This window comes from Nasonia vitripennis, assembly GCF_009193385.2.
Source record: "Nasonia vitripennis strain AsymCx chromosome 1 unlocalized genomic scaffold, Nvit_psr_1.1 chr1_random0011, whole genome shotgun sequence".
NCBI classification, from domain to species: domain Eukaryota; kingdom Metazoa; phylum Arthropoda; class Insecta; order Hymenoptera; family Pteromalidae; genus Nasonia; species Nasonia vitripennis.
In genome coordinates this window covers 274,375-295,999 of record NW_022279599.1, presented here as the reverse complement: position 1 = coordinate 295,999, position 21,625 = coordinate 274,375, and the positions used below count along the sequence as shown (strand labels likewise).

Below are 21,625 nucleotides of genomic sequence, written 5' to 3'. Positions count from 1 at the left end.
GTATACAGTATAGTGAGCGCTTAGAGTATACACTAAAATCATACGCAGTGTGTTCGCTCTCGCGTGAGCTCGTCTCGTTGCACGAAATCGTCGTCGACCAGTAGATGGCGCAACGTATACCTTTCATATATTACGACTGCGTAAATTCAAATATTACAACAACTACTACACGAAAATAATTACCCGCCTGCATTTGTAAACAAATATGTAAGAAAAAGATTAGCTACGATAACATCTAACGTACTTCTGAGGCAGCTGAGTAGCCGCAATGAAAAAGGTAATATTGTTAGCCTACCATAAATCAGCGTGTTTTACGAGCAAACCAATCATTCATTTAAGACCAACAATTTTAAAACTGTACCAAAAATCAACAGCTAAATAAAAGATATTATTATCAAAGGCCAAGACAAAAAAGAAATGGATGTTGAAAACAATGTAGTCTATAAAATTTGTATGCAATGTAACAAAAGGAAATGTACACTGAAAAAAGATTAGCATAAGAGGTGACCTCGCGCGGGCACGTACAAGTCTATTGGCAAAGCGGAGCTTTTACTTTGGTTTAGAACGTATATTACCTCGTATATATGCTCACTACAATCTTTTGCTTACTGCGTATGTGCCTTCCAAAAAAAGTAGTGGGGAAATTGAGAATTCAGGATTTAGGCCGTATACTGTCCTAAAGTTAGAGCAACAGATGTTGCGAAACGTTAGTGTAACTGTTGAACCAAAGCAGGGCTGAGGATAACTTAACCTTTTTTCAGTGTGTGTATACGAATAAACGAACACATAAAATCAAAAAACAATGTAATTTCCGATCGTGTTAATAGTCACAATCACACCTTCGATTTCAAAAACTATAAAATTAAAGACAGAGAAATTAATTTAAACAAAAAACTAATATCTGAAATTCTACATATACATCTACAAGAGAGCGGAGTAAATAAAAAAGACGACAAACAAAATCTCAATTCTGTATACACACATCTAATACACCAACTAAAAACAAAACACACATGACTCGTACTTCTGACGTCAGTATAGAGAACAAAATATCAATAAGTGTGAATATCCTAATCCGCGCGAAACTGTAACCATACGCCAGAGTGACACACAGTTCTCCGACGATCCCCTGCTACTCAGCGTAGAAGCAACTTCTCGATCTTTACATATGTCAGCTGTAGAATTATAACACATATAAGCCTCGACTCTGACGTCACTAGTAGAAAAAATATCAACACGCCGATCTGGTCTCTCACTGCTCTGCGCTGAGTATATAAGCCATGCGAAAAACCGACTCGTGCGAGTTTGTATCAAACAGCCGAGAGATACACAAGCGCTCTCACTGACGCTCGCCCCCCACCACTCGGCGGGAAAGCGTGCTCTCGAATTTTCTATCAGCGACACTTCCATAATCCTATAATTGTAAGCTTCGCGTCACATGTGTATTGTAAAAAAGCTGTATATATTCATCATTTTTCTAAAAATAAACCAACTTTTCTCAGCTTCCTGATGGGGACTTAAAAACTCGCTCCCCTGCACACCCGAGCACCCGAGCCGCCAAAAATCCGGGCCCGCTAAAACAAAGGCGCTTTTCCGAGGACTACTGAAGGGACTCGAAGCAGTGCGCGCGCTCCTCTATATCTATATCTATAAGCGCAGTCATATACCCGCGCGAACGCCTCCCACCACTTGACTCTCTGGTCTGGCAGTCACAGATCGGCCCTTTAGGCTCTCCGCACTGTGAGTGACCTTCAAAATCTGCGGAGTAAAACTCCTCGAAGAGGTTGTAGCAGTCTAGGAATGATTATAAAATCACTCCTAACCGTATTGGCCTGAAGCCACGAATCGCCTTGTGTTACGTCAGAACGAGCGCAACCCACCAATATACTTACTGTGTGCTGAGTTCCTATCTTCGGCAATTATTATTATTTTAAATTTACCCTTTTGACTACCGCAGACGCGGTCACTACCTTCCGGGAAAGGGAGCCGGATAACGAAATCACTTTTACACGGGGTTAGAATTTAAAGCGACTACTACGTTTATTTATGCAAGAAAACAAGAGAGAAAAGTACCTTTAGTGTAATGTGTGTAAGTGTATGAGTGTGCGCCAGCAGGAGGTTGCAGCTGTAGGTCCCTGGCTGGTGTGCGTGTCGGTCCTTTGGCTCGTTCCTTGTCGGAGCAGGTGCAGACAGATGGGTGCCTCGGTGCCTCAGCTCTCTTCCAGTGATGAGAGAGAACGGTGTGTTCCGATGAAAGTGGCACTTGTATAACTTTTGCACCACTGAGTTTTTATTAGGCAAATTGTTATTTTTTACTGAATCCCTTGGTCTCTTTTACGGATTTGCACTTTCAACTTATTCAGCGCGAACTTTATTCACTTCGAAGATAATGTAAGTTAAACTGACTTAGCTCGCGACTTGCAGCGATTCGATATCGACTGAAGATTTGATGTAAACTGATGAACTGATCTGAACTTGGTCTGGTGAATTGCAGCGATTCGATCCGTAAGACAACTCCAGGAAAACTGACGATGTTCACCTCTTTTCTCCTGCCTTTATATACTGGAGCTTCTTTCCTTCTTCATTTTCCATATTAGGAGTACCTAATATGAGATATTCTCACGACTTTCTTGCTACTATCATGTGACCTAGTAAAATTTTTATTACCGTCGGTTTTTAAGAAAATTGTATCGTGACTAGCCCTCCTGCTGCCTTTCGTCGCCTGCTCGCTGTCACGTGGGACTTTCCCGATTCGTTTTCGGGAAAGCGCGTTCGACCGATGTTTGCTTGTCATATAGTAATTTTGATGAGCTTGTTGCTATTTGAGGGATATCGCGATGTAGTTTTGCTCGTTTAGTGACATCTTTTTAATTCCGTTGATAGTCCGTGTCAGTTTTTCTTATGACGGCTATTCTTTCGGATAATCTACGCTCCGTGCGCAGTTGCCGTTACTCTTCTATTCCTATGTTTGTAGGATTATGCTGTAGTGGGGAAGTACTGCTTCTTGTGGCTACTGCGATGGCGGTGCTCGCGAGTGTGTGTATGTATATATGTGTATTTATTTTGTGTGTCTCTATTTCAATTGGCGTCATAGGTAATTCAATCCCAGATTCCATTATACTTATCGATTCGCGCATGTGAGAATCGAATGGCGTAGAAACGTTCGCTAAACTAATGCCAGGCAAAATAAATATTAATAAAAATAAATATGTCGCGCACTGCTCTTATCCCTAATAGCCCTCGGTTACGTCCGGAACAATTCTCCCCCTCGTACAAAAGCTCCGTAATTTTGTACCACACATTACACTGTATACTAAAATCAAATATGTGCTACCAGTAGAATAGAACACTAAGCACGGATTCAAAAGTACATAATCCCTGGCATTTGCCCCAACTTCGAGAGGCGCTTATTGTTCAATCCATTTTTTTCTTGGCAAAAGAGTCGGCAGATATTCACGCAACCAACGCTTCCAGAACGCATCAGCAAACGATTGCGCAATTTGCCCCTGTTTTCGTAAGCACGCGGATTCTACGTCACACTTTCCTAATTTAATTTTGCCGGATGAACAGCCTATCAAAAAATGGTTTGGCGTCAGAGCTTCTGCATCGCGAGGATCCACCGACACATGTGTCAACTGCCTTAAGTTCACAGAATGCTCAATATCCGTCAATAATGTATACAAAACCTCCTCGCTTACAACTTGCTCAGATAAAAACCACACGCAATGCTGTCTTCACTGATCGAACTAGCCTTTTCCATGCACCTCTCATGTGAGGAGCATCGGGCGGATTAAACAGCCATTGCATGCCATTTTTCAACGCATAACCTGTCTGTTCGTTCATATCTAAACGCTTAACCGCGTCTTCCAATTCGCTACACGCACCACGAAAATTTGTCCCGTTATCGCTGTACATAACTACAGGGCCTTTTAGCTGATAAGCGCTGCAGAGCCGAACCTGCTGTCGACGAGTGGGCTAATTCTAAATAAATAGCTCTCGTCGTTAAACACGTAAAGAGAACACCCTATCTTTTTTCTCGTCTACGGCCAATTTTCACTAACATAGGTCCAAAAGAATCAACGCCACAATGGCTAAATGACCTCATTTTATAAGCTAAGCGACCAGTAGGTAGCGATGCCATCATAGGACTCTGCGGCTTACCTCTAAGTTCCTTACAAGTTGCGCACTTACTTATTATCGATCACAGCGCTTGTTTTAAACCTACAATATGAAACTTTTGTCTTATTTCATTAATTACAGTATCGCTATTCGCATGATAATATTTACAATGATATTCCATAATTAATAAACGAGTCACGGGATGTTCGCCTGCTAAAATAATCGGCTGGTTATTGAAAATTTCTTTATCTAATCGCCTTATTTGGCCTTCGGCCCTAAGAATATTATTTTCGTCTAAAAACGGATTTAAATTTGCAATTTCGCTACTCTTTTTTACTTGCTTATCATGCTTGATAACCAAAATTTCATCTGAAAAACAATTTGAGTAAACTCTACTATACCAGAAATACTCTAAAAATTCGCGAGAAAAGTCATTTTTAGTATAGGCCAAGCTGTAGAGCATTTTTACATGACATAATTTGTAACAGCAAACCAATTGTGCGATCATGTAAAGGATGATAAGCAGATGAAAAAGTATATGTTTTTCACTCGCATTTCCGTTCCTTATTATTAGTTATTAACAATTTATTGCAAAAAACGGGATTTTGGTCTTTCTTTGCCTATCACTTTAAAACTAAAGGCGCTATCGAAATCGCCTCAACAAGATGATTTGTAGAGAATAGAAATATCTACAAAATGAAAGGTCGAACGCCTTAATCGGATAATTAGGTCCTGAAATAATTAGGAAGAACCGGAAAATTAGGCGTCTTTTCGAACATTCATAGCTCCGTCATTTTTTTGAGCTGAAGCGCTAAAATTCTGGAAAATAGTAGGGATTATAATGTTCTTTATATATGCAAAAGTTGGGTTCTGTCGGATTATTAGTTTGCTCAAAATCGTGATTCAGAGTTTGCGGTGCGTTTATTTCCGGCAGGTCCGTATGCTGTATTGTAAGTCCGACGGAAATTTCAAAAAAAGGGTCGAGAAGTTTTAGGTTTTCGATCAAGTGCCTGAAAGCACGCGAAAAACCGTCGTAAAGTTCGCGAAAATCGGCCGAGCGCGCGCTCGCCGTCGAGTGGTGGGGGACGGAGCATCGGCGGAGGAGACGCGTATATATAGTAATAGGAGCGCGCGGCGCGCACGTTGCCTATCTTTGCATTAACATTTCTCAGCATCTACTGTAGCTATTTAAATGATTATTTTTAATTTTTTTTTGTTATTTTAGGGTAACGGAACCAGAGGAATTCGATTCTTTGGTCTGTATTCAGAAAAAATCATTACGAAAAGTACAGTGGGATGTTTTTAGTGAACTCTCTGCTCCTATTTAAAAACGACGCTCTGCTCATCAGTATGTGATTCCTCTGGGTCCATTACCCCATAATCTACGTTTTGTAGTACAGGATGTCAACTTTTCGACCCTTTTTTTGAAATTTCAAGCGGACTTACAATACAGCATACGGACCTGCCGGAAATAAACGCACCGCAAACTTTGAATCGCGATTTTGAGCAAACTAATAATCCGACAGCACCCAACTTTTGCACATATAAAGAACATTATAATCCCTACTATTTTCCAGAATTTTAGCGCTCCAGTTCAAAAAATGATGGAGCTATGAATTTTCGAAAAAACGCCCAATTTGCCGGTTCTTCCTCATTATCTCAGGACCTAATTATACGATTGAGGCGTTCGACCTCTCATTTTCTAGATATTTCTATTCTCTATAAATCATCTCATTGAGGAATTTCGATAGCGCCTTTAGTTTTAAAGTTATAAGCAAAGAAAGACCAAAATCGCGTTTTTTGCAATAAATTGTTAATAACTAATAATAAAGAACGGAAATGCGAGTGAAAAACATATACTTTTTCATCTGCTTATCATCCTTTACATGATTGCACAATCGGTTTGCTGTAACAAATTATGTCATGTAAAAATGCTCTACAGCTTGGCCTAGTATTTTCTTTACTAAGCGCATACCGCGCCGCATCTAAAAGTCCTTGCCAGTCAGAAATTTCAGCAGTAATTGGAATATCCCGTGCCACGCTCGGCGTTACAACAAACACAATTACTTTTCGCATTTCTAATTCATCAATATTTTTCGCTTGCACCTTAGCCAACGGCCTTTGTACTGGCCAATTCGCCTCTATTTCTCGCAAAAAATCGGATACAACAAACCAAGGACTATCATTCGAAACATAATTACTACTCCAACGCGTTGTTAAATCGGCTAGATTAAGCTTCGTAGGGATCCATCGCCACTCCGCGTAGGTAGTAAGTTCGCTTATTTCTCCTAGCCGGTGCGCGATGTATACCTGCTTCGTCCTCGGCTCTGATCTTATCTATTGTAAAATGTAACGGGGTTACATTTTACAATAACGCCCGAACGTATTTATTAAACGGGCGCCAGGTCGAACGAATTTTACTTTTAACGGAATTCACTGACACGTTGCCGGCTATTGGAGACTTTTTATCCCTGAGGAGATTCGCCAGTGGATAAAGTCGGGAGAAAAATTATGACACTTTATTTTAATACACTAAAATCACAATTCTTTTATTTTTAACTGACTATGTGGTTCACAGCGAAACGTCGGCTAATATTAGGCGGCAAAATTACATTCGTGCGATACACTTTTACAACAAACTAACCTCCCGACGGTTAAATACAATGGCTTTGCGAATAGAGCAAATGTAATACCCGGAAGTACGGCTACGAAATAGGCATATGGATACCTCACTCTATACCTCAACTTTCTCCGCAAAAACGGCTCTTCCTCTCGTACTGGTGATGTCCCGTGCTCCGAAAATTTCGTCGCAAACAATAGAAAAAACACTAAGATTTAAGGCTCTTTCGAGGGGTCGGCTCCAAGCTGCGTTGCAAAATCTAATCAATCTTCTACAAATCTTCAACTGCTTTCTTGTAAGTCTCGTACCCAAGTGAGTGAGTCACCTTGGCGAATTTCGACATGAGGTTTCGCATACAATTGCGCGCACGCGCTATACATACTTCATTAATTTATCGTTGTTTTACAAGCTTTCTGACAGAACATTTTGCTCAGAAACACACTTTCGCGAGTCAGTATCACTCCTTCATTCAATACATAATTTTCGCTCTGCAAATTACATTATTTCATTCCAGCTAAATAATTCGCATACTCATAAGTCGACTCTCATACACACACACGCGCGGGCTTATCGGTGAGCTACGAGCAGGACCGCACGACGCGGTTTTTCCCCTCCCAGCGATTCGCTCTCTTCTTCAATCGCGCTGGTTCGGTGTTGCGCTGACTTCTTTCAGGTAGTGTATGCGTATGAGCCGATTAGAACGCAGTGGTGTGGCTGGCGACAAAGCTACGCAGTATAGCGTAGCGTAGTCTGCAAGGATGTCTGTCTTTCTCTCTTATCCTACGGCTGGCGATACGGCAGCTATTCGGCCGCTATCTCTCTCTCTTTCTAAAATGCAGTACCACTAATATAAGTATGATTTCGTGGTGATGCAGTTCTGACAGAGAGTAGCTTGAGCGAGAGAGAGAGAGAGAGAGAGAGAGAGAGAGAGAGAGAGAGAGAGAGAGAGAGAGAGAGAGAGAGAGAGAAAGAGAGAGAGAGAGAGAGAGATCAGATTAGGTTAGATTAATTAGTTTTATTTTGCGTACATTATATTGTACGATTGTAAGTTTACAGCATTACAAAGTAAGAAAAGAAATAACAATAGATTGAGGTTTGTTTAGAGTATGTATAGTGTGAGCGTGTGGCGATAGTGAAGGTGGAATGAGCGAGAAAGTAGGTGTGTGCGTGTGCGTGAAGTTTGTACGAGTTATGTGTTTTCGAGTTGAAAAAAGTGTTCCTTAGCAAGTTTTCTGAAAGTGACGATGGATGAAGTGCTTCTGATGTGTGATGTCAGGTTATTCCATAAGTATGAAGCGCTGATATGGAACGAGTTCCTTAGCGTCTCCGTCGCGAAAGCAGGAATTTCCAGAATTTAACCTCGCCTCTCACAGGCCGGAGTGTGACGCGGAAGTCAAAAAAAGGCCAGTACGTATGATGGTACGACCGAGTTAAACATTTTACGTAGGAAACAAGCTGTGAAGTACTTCCTGCGACCGGCAGTGGTTAGCCACTGCAGCTCCCGCCTGTACGGGGAGATGTGCTCATCTCTCCTTACACCATAGATGTACCAAATTCCTGTATTCACGAGCCTCTGTAGTTTTAAGTCGAGTTCCTGCGTCAGGTCACAGTATACTAGAGAACAGTAGTCGATGATCGGAAATAGGAGCGCTTGCACAAGATGCTTTCGCAACCTGAGATTGGTACTCTTTCTGAAAAAGTAAGCCTGTACATTAGCGAGTGAGCACGCTTACACACTTGTGTAACGCTGGCTATTGTCACCACCGACGGCCTGCTCTCTTCCAGTAAGATAGAAGGTAAACCAGCGGATGACCTGCTTAGTGAAGCCGAAGGTGGATAGCTTTCTCAGTAGCCGGACGTGACATACAGTGTCAAACGCCTTGCTAAAGTCAAAGAGAAGGAGAATCGTCACTTTCTTTTTGTTTATCCCGACCCTGACATAATCAGTTAGCTTAATTAGGCCAGACTGAGTACTGTGGCCAGTGCGGAAGCCTGTTTGAAAGTTGTCTAGTAAGAGCCTTGATTCAAGGTATTGTGAGACTTGCCTGTACACCAGCCACTCCAGGGCCTTGGAGAGAAAGCATAGAAGTGAAATCGGACGGTAGTCAGTCAGGGCTATTGGTGAACTGACTTGGTTGAGTGCACGTACAAGCGACAATTTCCAGGCAGACGGGAAACAGGGTTCGCTCAGAGACAGGTTGAAAATATGACTTAGTAGGGGAACGAGAACTGGCAATGCTTTTGAGATGAAGGGGCCTTGGTGGCAGAAATTCCAAGTTTCTTCAGCTCTCCCCAGATCTCGGCAACATCAGCCAAGGTTGACAGGCGTGAATAGTAATAATTCAGCCTGACTTCCTCGACTTGTTTGTGAGCATTGTCTCTAGCTAGTCTATATATGCGGAGATCCAAATCGAGCCTGGAGTCCCTGAAACGTCTGTAAAGTTTATCTCTCTCAGATACAAGGTCACGAAGAGCCGTGGTGAACCACGGGTGACGCTGTCTTCTTGGTGTCACAGTCCGTAATGAGAAGAGAAGAAAGTCTCTCTCATTAGCTTCTCGGCGCTGATTCCTTTAAAGTTTCTGTAAGAGTATGTGTTAGGTACGTGTCGTGGAATTTGTACGTCGAGAGTGGCCGTGATAAGGTCATGTCCGTTGATGAAAGGTGAGTTTGTCTTTCAGTATGACAGCAGGCGATCCTGCTCGTCGATTAGACACAAGTCAAGCCAGGTATCAGAACCCTGTTTGTGGTGCGTGGCACCATAGGGAACAGATGAAAGGGAGTTTTCATCAATGAAGGCCTTGATGAACTTGGCATCTTCACATGAAGAAAATTGGTCAGAGTTGAAGTCTCCCATTATGGCCCTCGTGGAATAGATGTGCATGTGCGTTGTTAGCTGGTCTGTGAAGTTAGAGCCATGGAAGAATGGAGCGTGATGTGGACGATACACAACTCCCACGAAGATAGGAGAGACTCCCTTTGCCGATACCTCACAGAAAAGATATTTAGGCTTGCCTGGCTTGCCAGACCATTCACCGTCAGATGATGAAATAACGCTAACTGTCAGTGATTTATGTATGTAGAGGGCCACACCTCCTCCGTTTCTGTTTCTGTCTCGTCTGTACAATAGGTAGTCGTCCAGTGAAGGGATGGACGTTACCTTGTCGCTCAACCAGGTGTCAGTAACAGCTATTACGTGGAATGGAGAGCGAGTGGATAAGAAAAGCCTGATCATCTCAATGTGACCCGTAAGCGAGTTCACATTAAAATCACATACTCGTCGACCTTCGGACAGAGATGCCTTAGAACTGGATGAAGACGTGGCAGATGAGCTTGATGGTGGATGTGGTGGAATGATGTGTGTGTGTGTTGTAGCCTCAGTGTTGGACGATTTTGGCAGCGGGCGGAAACCGGGCTAAAAAAATCTCCAGCTCGGCGTCGGTGGTGATGATGGTAGCACGCTCGCTGTCATCGTTGCAGCGCATGTAGTCTCCCATCTCTGACGAAAGTTCGGCAGCCCTGCCTCCTCTTGGCCTCTAGCCTAGTCCTTGTATGCAACTTATGAATGTCTGAGGGGAGCATCTCATTGATGTTTATAAGCCCTTGATGATCAGAGCTTTAGCCTCCTCCAGCAAGGTAGCGTCCAATTCGCTAGTGTGTAGCTTGCGTTTCCGGGCTTTGGGACGACGACCGAGCGTGCAAGCGCACTTGATGATAGGGTGACGGCTAATGGTGGCAGTCTGCCGTCACCCCTGGCGGAGCTGTTTGTAGCATCAAGCCTCCCCATGGTCCTGACGGATGCTACGTCTCTTCTAAGGACCGTGGGGTCAAGCGCGTTCACAACTGAGAAAGCGAGGAGGTGCAGCGAGTAGTATTAGGTTATTGATTCCTTCGCCTTCCATCAGTTCGAAGTCGTTGCTGCCGTGTTTGTGCGTCCGAATATCGTACGGTCCTTTTATTGATTCGAACATAATAGCCATTTTATTTAGTTGTAAAATTTTATCCTGCATTAGGTACATCTGATTCATTAATACACTGTTGGATGCGTTTCGATATGCTTCTGTTTGTGTCAGGAATATCGCTGCGCGTTGGAATAATCCTGCGCTGTCGAAAACAGGGGTCGTATCGATTCCTGTTACGAACTTCCATTCTCCCGAGGTGAGTCGCGTATCGTCGTTTCGTTGGTACATAAGTCCGGGGTTGTTTTTAGACCCGGATATTTTGATGTTGGTTCCCGCCATTGCTGTTCCCAGCGTTTGAAGGAGTCCTGCCCTCAAATATGTGCTCCACTTCATCTGTAATGCGAGGTTCTTATTTAATTCCGCTGGTCATCATAAGGTCTTTGATTGTGTCAGATTATAATGGTTTTGATTGAATACATATAGTCTAACTATTTTCATCGTTACGCGTCGCGTTTTCCTAGTTCTTGTCTACGAAACAGATTCCTATAGCGCCGTCGCGGCGCGTTATCATGTAGTGGTCTATATTTTCTTTGACTTCCTCCTTGATCTCGATTACTCCGTCCGAGTCATTTCCCCTTGCGTGTGCTGTTCCCGAGAGTGGGTCGTTCGTGAGCCCTTCGGTAGTGATCGTATAATTTTTACAGTCTCGATAGTTTTGAGGGTCGAGGGTTAGTGTCCGTACTACCTGCGCCTCGGCCGGGATTATTGTTCCGGCGCGTACCTGGTCGACTGCCAGCGCCCGCTGTTCCGCTATTAGTTTTTCGTACTCGTTTACTCATTTTTCCCTTAATCGTTTAGCTTCTCGCACTGCAGTGCTGTTTATCTTATCTATTGTTCTTTCTGAGATTGACTCCCACCTGACTCCGATATGCGTGGCTAACACCTTTTCCTTCACTCTTCCTACTACTGAGAATTTTCTCCGTCGATTTTGGATCGCTTGATCTAAATGGCATCTATCGAATCCGATGATTTTCTTGCAGTATCCACACCAGATGGGCGGGATTTCGTTCCGGAGTTCGTCCACCGTCCGAGTGACATTGTTACAAGTTGATGATAGCAGAGTTGACAAAATAACTTTTTGTGAACGTTAGCGTAGTATCCGTGTACTCCTGCTTTGGTTTGGAATGAGTACAAGCCTTCTAACGCCTTACAGACTGAGTAGTAGTCCATTGACTTTTTATTGTTCTCAAAGGTTCAATCCTTGCTTAGTTTGCTATTTCTAGACAAAGGTCATCATAGTTTTTTTGATGTGTTAAGTCTTCATAAACCGCGAGTTCGCACATATATTTCTTAACTTCCCCACGGATTCCCTTCAAGAACGAATAAATAGCCAATCTTTTCCTATCTTAGGGTAAATCAGTGATTTCGAATACTTCTGCTTTTGCTAAATTTCCCTTACTATTGTAGGCGAGGAGGAGTTCCGCTACTCGCGCGCCGTATTCGTTCGCCGACTCACCGCGTCTTTGTGCTGACCACGTAATTTCTTTTCTGACTTCGATTAATTGATTTACTAATGTTTTCTTTGCTTTGTCGTCAAGTGCATACATACTACAATACGCGTACCGGTACGACTCTTCTCCCGTTATCTCGTCGAGGAACTTGACCTCGCCTCTAAACACGTCGCTTGAGTGCGAAAATGCGCCGCAGGTTCTTGTCGTTCTCTTTATTTCTACTTTACAGAATCTTACGCGCGTGTTCGTAAATTCATTTAGTTGCAATAGTTTTACGAATATTCGCGTTGTCTTTACTACCGGCATTTCTATGTCGCATTCTCCGATGTTAATTAGCGAGAAGGTTGTTAAATTAGAGACTTGCTGCGAACAGTCGTATGCTATTATCGCGGCACCCCTGATGAAAAGTTGAGAAATTGCTGTTAGCCACAAAATCCAAATGTTTATCATCTGCAATCATTGTAATTCGTTCATTAAATGACATGCTTTTTTTTTAATCGAAGAATTTTTGTTTAATTTAATAAATAATGAACGTTGATGAAGCTGTGGCAATACAAGCTATCATTTTAAAAAAAATTTTGCTTAAATTTTTGGATTCAACATTATGAAAATTGCAGATCAGTTACTACAAAGTTTGATGTGGGCAAAGCTACAGCCTGGCGAGCAGTGCTTCGTGTTGTGAATGCTATCTGCCAATATAGCAATTATTTCATTCATTGGCCTTCACAAAATGAAGTGATTTCTACTTTTAATAGAATCGAGGCAAGGTATGGATTTCCTAAAGTACTAGGAGCTGTATTATATACAAATAGGAAAAGATGTTCTCTTCATAAAAGTAATATAATTAATAATTAATCAATTATAATTTACATGTTTTAGGTCATTTGTAATGATAGACTGGAATTTATCCATTGTTATGTTGGACTTCCAGGATCTGTACACGACATGAGAGTTTTCAAGTACTCTGGAGTACAGCAGAGATGTAATGCGCAATATTTCCCTCAAAATAGCCATTTATTAGGCGATTCAGCGTACAGTATACAAAATCATGTGATAGTACCTTATCGTGATGATGGACATCTGACTCTTGAGCAAATCCATTTCAATAGAATACTCTCTGGAACAAGAATGATGGTAGAAAGGTCTATAGGACTTTTAAAATGTCGGTGGCGATATCTAATTAAAAAATTGCCCATGAGAACAACCGATTTGATTCCTTATTATATATTATGCTGCTGTATACTTCATAATATTTGTTTAAAGCGAGAAGACACTTTTGAATATCCTGTTGTCATTCCGGATACTATTGAAGTGAATCCTGCACCTTTGCTTTTAAATGCAGCTTTACAAGAAAAGGGTGCAATAAAGAGAGATGCTATTTGCCATTTTGTAAATAGAAATGTAATGTAAAAATAATAATTTAAACATTTTTTTGTAACTAATAATAAATCTATGAAAAGCCATATAAGAATTTCTCTCTCTCACTCTTTCTCGCTCGAAAGGAATCGACATGCTGTGTGGAAATAATAAAAGAAAAGCTTACATTACCCCCTCCTACTTTGATTTCAAAATTATAATGTTTCGAACGAAATGATAGGAACGGCAGGCGTGTGTAGGCGATGTATACCGGTATATAGATATCTAAAAGGTATATAGAAAGATAAAAGGAAAGAGAACTGAAAAGTCCGAAGTGGAAACCCGCGGCGGAGCGAGAAAAATTAGTAGGGCAAAAGCTCTCTCTCTCTCTCTCTCTCTCTCCCTCTGTGTGGATACTTGTCGGGCGCGGAGTGCGGGATACTTATCTGATTTGTTTGTCGAACTAAACACCCTTTGGAAAGGAATTTTCCGGCGTTATGAACTTAGTAGGCGAGTTTCAAAATGTGTTCAGTTCGTTTTATTCGTTCAAGTAGTGTAGGTGTAAATTTAGGCTTTTTGAATTTCGCGCCGCTGCTCGCTCTCCGTTGCGACGTTGAGAGCGCGCGCGCATGCGTCGAGTTGCGCGCCGCCGGCCCCGCTTGCGAGCACGCGAAGGGCCCGCGCGCGCGGATTCCTGTTCGGACTGCCTAGCGCTTCGCACGTTTGGCTTCCTTACGCTTTTCGATTTTTTTTCTTCTGACGGTGAGCCAGTGACTTGTTCTTCTCAGAGCTATCACTGTTCACCTCGTTCTGCGCCGTGTTGGTAGTGTTTAGCGGAAAATTCGCGATCGCGTCGTTCGCGTGTGTGTATTTGTGCGAGTGTGTGAGTGTGCCTCGAGGCGATAGTCTTAAGATTTGTTGGCGAAGGTGTCCACGTGTTGTACGTGACTCCTTCGGGGCGAGCGAACAGCGGCAACACCCCTTGTTGCTCTCGTGCCAAGCGTCTGGCTCCCCGAGACGTCGGGGCGCGCTTGGTGCACGGTTGCGGACCATCCTTTCGCTCCCCAGGCCCGGCTTCCAGACCTCCAGGACCAGGACGGAAGCAGCGGCGGACTACGACGAGGCCTGCTCAACGCCCTCTTCAGCGGCGGTTTTTATGTTCGTCTTTGCGGTAAGAGAGCTCTCTCTGCGTGCGGAAAAGGTACCTCGCGTCTTTGCGTTTGCGTGCGTTCTTTCACTTGAGTTTTTTCTCTTTTAGAGTCACTGTTCTCTTTCTTTAATTGTATAGTTTCCCTTTCCTTATTTTCAATAAAGCTTACATTTGCTGAGGCTTTTCCCTCTAAACCGTGAGGGTTTTTACGCCAAAGCAAGTGCTTTTTGTGTACCGCGAAATCGTTTGTGTTAATTAAAAAGAACCCTTCACTCACTCAACCCTTTCCTTTTGTTGGAACTCACTCTGAGTTCTTTCACTCGTTCTAAGATTAATATTCAAAATGAACAGAAAGTTCCTGGCAAGTTTATACCCGATCGGTATCAAAGCGCAGCATCGAAAGCTCTCTCTCTCTCCCGTGTCTAAAGAAAAGCGATGCAGATTTTTCTCCGCAAAGAGAGCTCTGTGTACACGACCCATGATTAATAATCAGCCACGCAAGGCCGGATTACAAGACAGGCAAAAAAGCGAGAGCGAAAGCTCCTTCAAACTCTCCGAGAGATGAGATACGGCGAAACTTGCGCTGAAGTGCTGCAAAAAAGCAGCAGCAACTTGGAAAATGAAAATTGACGCAGCTGTATACCCTCCGACGATGATAATAGTAAGTTCCGCTGCGTGCAGCTACGAGCGAATCAGAATAAATCAGGAATTTTTTTAAATTATCTTCAACGATTGAATATTACATAATAATCTCTCCTTTATTGTAATAGTTTTTTTTTACAATATTTATAGATGTTACATATTTTAACACTATAACAGAGCAAATTAAACAAAATGTAATTGAGAATTATACAAAAGATAGTCAGTTCTTTATTTTAACGTTATGCTTCGTGTATTCTCTTGAAATTTACTACTAATCACCTTGAAATTTAAAAACATGAGATATACAATTTTATATTTGCACGACAGTTAAATAGTTTCAATAATTCAGCATTTTCATTTTATATATATACAGGGTGAGTCATTTTAATCTTTAATCTCAATTATCTCGTTGGCAAAGCATGTCAGCGAAAAAAGTTTCGGGTAAAAGTTTTAGGATTTTTCCCTGGCTATCTGATGATGACCTTGACAATGTCATTGAGCGTGACCTTCAAGGTCATTTGAAGGTCAATTCGATTTTTTCAAATAGAAACCCCTACTTTTGGCACCAGAAATAGAAAGAGCGGGAAATTTTACGTTCGAACATGTGATTTTAGAAACAAATCATCTTTTGTGCGGAAATTACCTTTGAAATCAGCCGAACCCAGGATGCACCATCCAGGAGGTTGTCAAAAGGATTTAGCATCCCATTTTTTGTTTTATTTTTTTTATTTGTTTTTTTTTGTTTTTTCCCTTTTTGTTATTTATTTTGTATTTTTATGGAATGTTAACTGGAGTTAACCATTGATTAATTGTTCGAAATTACCGCCGTTTTGTTGGATGCAAAGATCAAGTCGAGCTCTGAATTGTCTTATGGTTCTAAGTAGAACATCTCGAGGGATTGCTGCACAAGCTGTACGAATGCGTTCGATCATATTATCTCGCGTTGTTGGCCGTTGAGCATACACAACATTCTTAAGATATCCCCATAAGTAAAAATCGGGAGGGGTTAAATCAGGTGAACGAGGGGGCCAGGCAACTGGGCCACCTCGCCCAATCCACCTGCCATTGTAGCGGGTGTTTAAATAATCACGAACAATGCGTGCATAATGTGGTGGTGCTCCATCTAATTGGATCCACATTCTTAGCCTTGTGGCTAGGTCTACATTTTCTAGTAATTCAGGTAAAATGTCTCGAAGTAATCTCAAAAAGTTTACCCCATTCACGTTCTCTTCAAATAAATAAGGATCAATTAAATAGCCATTGATGATTCCACACCAGACCATAACACTCCAGCGGTGTTGATTGTCTATGGGCCTGAACCAATGAGGATTTTCATCTGACCAATAATGGCAATTATGTATATTCAATTCTCTAGTGTTTCTGAATGTTGATTCATCTGAAAAAAGAACGTGCCTGAAAAAGTCTTGATCTTGTTGAATCATTCGTATTGCCCATCGACAAAAACGTACTCGCAAAATCATATCATTTGGAGTTAACTGTTGTGTTAATGTTATGTGATAAGGATGATATCTTCTCGCTATCAATATTCGGGATGCTGTTGATTGAGGTATACCTATTTCTCTTTCTATTTGTCGAGTACTAATGTGAGGATCAAGATGAATAATCGCTAGAATGGTAATAACACGAGGATCGTTTTCGTCGTATTCATGATGACGGCGTTGACGAACAAAAGCTCCATTTCGAGCTCTCTGAGTTAAGGTTTGAATAGTAACATTACTTGGGTGTCTCCTATTGGGATAGCGTTCAGCATAAAGTCTGGCAGCTGATGCATAATTATTTCGACTTTCTCCCAAAATCATGATCATATCAACGATTTCGTTGGGACCATAATCAGCCATGATCAAAATCAAAATAATTTGTTACAGACCAGTAAACAGGGAAACAGATTTTTTTCAATAATAATTATCGATTTACAAGAAGTAAAAAACACGATTAAGCTTTTCTGCACTAATTTGCTATCTACATAACTGTTAAGAGTAGTTCACTCTCAAAAATTGACACTAATACAAAATAATGGAATGACTTTGAAAATTTTTGAAAACTGAAAAAATTACAAAAATTTTAGAAAATATTGAAAATTTCTGGAAATATTGAAAATTTTTTCATTTTTGAACGCATGCTACTCTCTTTTCATTTATGGGGCTAAAAGTAGGGGTTTCCATTCAAAAAATCAACTTGACCTTGAAATGCTCTTGAAGATCCTGTTTAACGACAGGGTCAAGATGACCATTCGTCAGCCGGGGAGAAAACTGAAAACTTTTGTGGGTAACATTTTCTCCTTGAATGCATTCGAGTTCAGCTAACCAGTTGTACTGTTATCGGCATGACCAATGACCTTGACCATTGAATTCAAGGTCAAGGCAAGGTCATATTCAAACGTAAAATTTCCCGCTCTTTCCATTTCTAGTGCCAAAAGTAGGGGTTTCTATTTGAAAAAATCGAATTGACCTTCAAATGACCTTGAAGGTCACGCTCAATGACATTGTCAATGTCATCATCAGATAGCCAGGGAAAAATCCTAAAACTTTTACCCGAAACTTTTTTCGCTGGCATGCTTTGCCAACGAGATAATTGAGATTAAAGATTAAAATGACTCACCCTGTATATATATATATATATATATATATATATATATATATATATATATATATCAGCTACCATGGATATCTCAATTTTTTTCTATTTTAAGGTGGGTAAGTCCTTAAGTAATGTTATAATTATATTTTGGCATCTTTAGCGCGTACCTTTAGCGCGTAATAAGTAGGAACATTTTACTTTTTAATAAGTATTTAAACCGCTACATTTAACTTTGCTTAAAATTTTAGTTATGATAACTAATAATTTAGTGACTAATCTCGTATCACGAATCGTTATCGTTATCAAAAAATGTATAATATTTTACCTGCTAAAGCCTTATCGCGCTTTGCAGCAGAAACTCTTAAGCATTACTCTTGATTTGATCCATCTCTTAACTTTAGTTCAACTAAATTATTTTGATTTTTAACCTTCTTTATGTCGTTTATCATTTTCTGCTGATAACTTGGATCTAAAATTATAAGGATGATACATGAAAAAGCATAATAATATTCACATACATTTGTATAAATTGTTTAGGTTAGGTGCTTACCAGTTTCGATCCTTGAAACATTCTCAGAATTTACATAGACCTTGAAAGTTTTGAATGTTTCCGGATCAACTAAAACAACTCGCTCTTTATTTGCACCTGCCATAATTGCGAATTCTTCCTTCTTCTTTTAATTGAAAATTTCCAGCCTGAAACACGAGTCATCATCAGTGCCCATTCAGCGCCATGCATGTTTTGGGTTGCGGAACACAGCTCCGGTAGTCAGCAATCGTTATTGACCGTTTCGAGACGTCAAATCTCGGTAACAGAAATTACGCTGTTGCCGGATTTACTTGATGTTACCTTATCGGAACATACCCTGTACCTCCCCCTCGTTTGAGTCCTGTCGCGTCCCCGTTGTCTCGATTCCGAGTTCCTCCGGTCCCAGTTACTCGTCACCGTTCTGACCCGTCGCGGTGGTTGCTTTATCTCCGGGCTTTCTCCCTGACTTTCTCCTGAAATATCTTTTTCTACCCCGGCCTTTATTACTACAGATTTGGCATTTTTCTATAGCTTGAGGGTTTACTACGCAAATTTGAGCCGTATTATTTTTTTGATCCTGATTTTCTTCATAGCATGCGAAATCACGCTCTATTTCTATTGCATGGATAATTGCTTCGTTTACATAATTAAATTCGCCAAGCAGCGTGCTTATTGGCCAATCTAGTCCTTTCTTGAAATAATATATTAATTTTCGACTAAGTTCCGCGTTAAAAATTTGGCGTCGCTTTTCTTTCCATATTCGCTGCCGCCTTGATGTTCACGTCCAAAATTCGGATTCTATTAGAATAAGTAACGACTTTTTCTCCCTTTTTTTGCCTTATTTTCGCGAGTTCTCCGAGTAGTTCGTCCGTTGATTTTCCCAAACCGAATGTTGATTCGAGGTGCTTACTAATTTCTCTTACTGATCTGAATGTTTTATTGATTGTTGAGTTGTATGCGTCGCCGTCTAACACGAATAAGTGCACAGGTATGTTTTTTCCGTCAAACCTCGGTAAATCTCGCATCACTTTTTCTGCCGCTTTACTATGTAAGACGCTTACCGACGCATTGTTATATGCGTCTGCGCTCGATTGTAGTAAGTTTTCTCTCGGTATGAAGGTGTTTATTCGGGGTGTCGAAAACTGAAATTTTTTGACTTCAACTGCGTCCGGATTTATTTGTTTATTCGATGAATGTCCCGTTTTGTTTAATTCTCATAGAAGGACATATTATTGCTTGGAAGGCCTGATGTTTGATAATCCTCCGTAATTTCTGCTCTGAGAATTAATTGCGGTATATACGTTAAGTCTTCCTCGTCGTCGCCCGCCAGGAATTTAATTAGAGACGTCGGATTTACGCGAGCTGCTATGAAATCCCCTACGACGTTAACTAAGGTGTTGCAATTGACTGTTTTTTCGATTTGCTCCCTGTCGAGTTCTGCTTCTAAAGCGTCGCATATCGCAGCGCGCGTTTGTATCACCGTTGACTGCGGTTTTTTGGTTGAACACTTTACTTTTAGTTCGCGAAAGTATGTTGCGTATTTCTTGATGTCCCAACCGTCCCTCTGTACGTCAGGTTCTAGTGCCTTCGCTTTTACTTCTAAAATTCGTAATGCTTCGTCTACTACGAGTCGGAGATTGGCGGAGCACAACGATAGTAAAGCACGTCTCTGGATGATTGAGGTTATGTAGCACAACTTTTTGCGGAAATCCTTCCCGGCTCTTAAAATTGCAAAAAGATTGCAGTTTTTTTGCCTGACGCTTAGGAGCTGTTGGGAAGACTCTTCCGCTGTAAAAGGTTACTCGAAAGAGTGAAGAGAATATTAATAACTAGTATTATTGCACAGAGCGAATTAGAGTGCGTGCTTAGCTTACCACCAGCACCAGAGAGAGAGAGAGAGTGAGAGAGAGAGAGAGAGAGAGAGAGAGAGAGAGAGAGAGAGAGATTCCTACTTCGACGGTTACCCCGTCGCAAAAACCGTCGCCGAGTCCCACCATAAAATACGATGATTAATGCTGATCCGGAATTCTTTTTCGGCCGTCGTTATTAAATGCGCAACTAATAACGCGGCTTGCAGTTCGAGTTGCGGTATCGGCAGCGACTTCAGCGGCGCTACGCGCGATTTAGCCATAACCAAAACAATATGTACAGGTGCATTTTTAATAACAAAACGAGCATAAATAGCAGCAGAATAAGCAAGCGCACTAGCATCGCAGAATACGCGTAACTGAACTTCTGAAAACGCGCAATTTTTCGGTGTTAAGCATCACGGCACGAATCATGACTTAATCTCGCGAAGCGCCCTTATCCATGCTGACCATCCCATGAACTCTTCGTCGCGTCCCTGTTAAAAATAAATACATATTTTTTGTATGTATCTTTAGTACGTACTAAAAACATGTAATTTGCCTGGTAATACGTATTAAAAATATGTACTGATTTGGGACTGACTATTTTAAATATATTAAATATAAATATAAGTATTTGATGTGGCCATAAATGGAAGTACCATATAAGGATAATACCACCACCTCAGCATAACGTTCGTCGCGATCTAACCGGACTTACGGACATAAATTTATGAAACTAATTCAATTTTTCGTTATGTCGACAACAAACAAGTGTGTTTATAAAGCTATGTTTAACCTCACCGGGTTACTATCCCCTACATTTTATAGGATTTTTAATAATCATATGTTATTATTGTGTTTGCAGCTGCGCATGACGATCAAAGTGCAAATCTTGATAAGGCCTGCGATCCGAGCAGTAAGTTAATTGTATTGTTTAATAACATAATATTTATGTTTCTCATTGTATGTATGCACGCCTTTTATGATATTGCCGTTTCTTACATATTATGACAGATTTCATGTTTATTGGAAAAAAATATTTTTGTATTATACTTGTACTTCATGGCATCTTCAAGCGCAAACAAATAATTAATGTGTCTGGGAATGTTAAATAATCTGTCTGTGCTAATTAAAACGTCATCTATTTGAGGACGAAAAGTACGTGATAATTAATTTACGTATCATTACATTTGCATCAAAAACAACGTACGTTTTCTTAGCAGTTGTATACTATATCACAGTAATATTATTTATTTATGAAAATATTTTTCAATGTTCTTTACGGTTTTAAAATTTCAATCGTAACTATATACATTTATGCGGATTTAAATGTTATAAAAAATAATGAAA

The 21,625-nt window shown here is 41.0% G+C and overlaps 1 protein-coding gene across 7 annotated transcripts in view; it reads left to right on the top strand.

The window, feature by feature from the left end:
* The window catches only part of LOC100679872, a 106,413-nt gene that overhangs the window by 27,267 nt on the left and 57,521 nt on the right, over positions 1-21,625 (top strand). For 3 of the 7 annotated variants that reach the window (XR_004226431.1, XM_031921455.1, XM_031921456.1), the window contains exon 4: positions 21,141-21,191. The exons of 3 other annotated variants lie outside the window; for them this stretch is intronic. Coding sequence is in view for 2 of the 4 variants with exons in the window: in XM_031921455.1 (XP_031777315.1) it covers positions 21,141-21,191 (51 nt within the window). In the remaining 2 variants the exon portion in view is untranslated. Of the gene's footprint in view, positions 1-12,767; positions 12,918-13,029; positions 13,569-21,140; positions 21,192-21,625 lie in introns of those variants that run through there. One more of the 7 variants, XR_004226433.1, reaches the window with a different exon arrangement.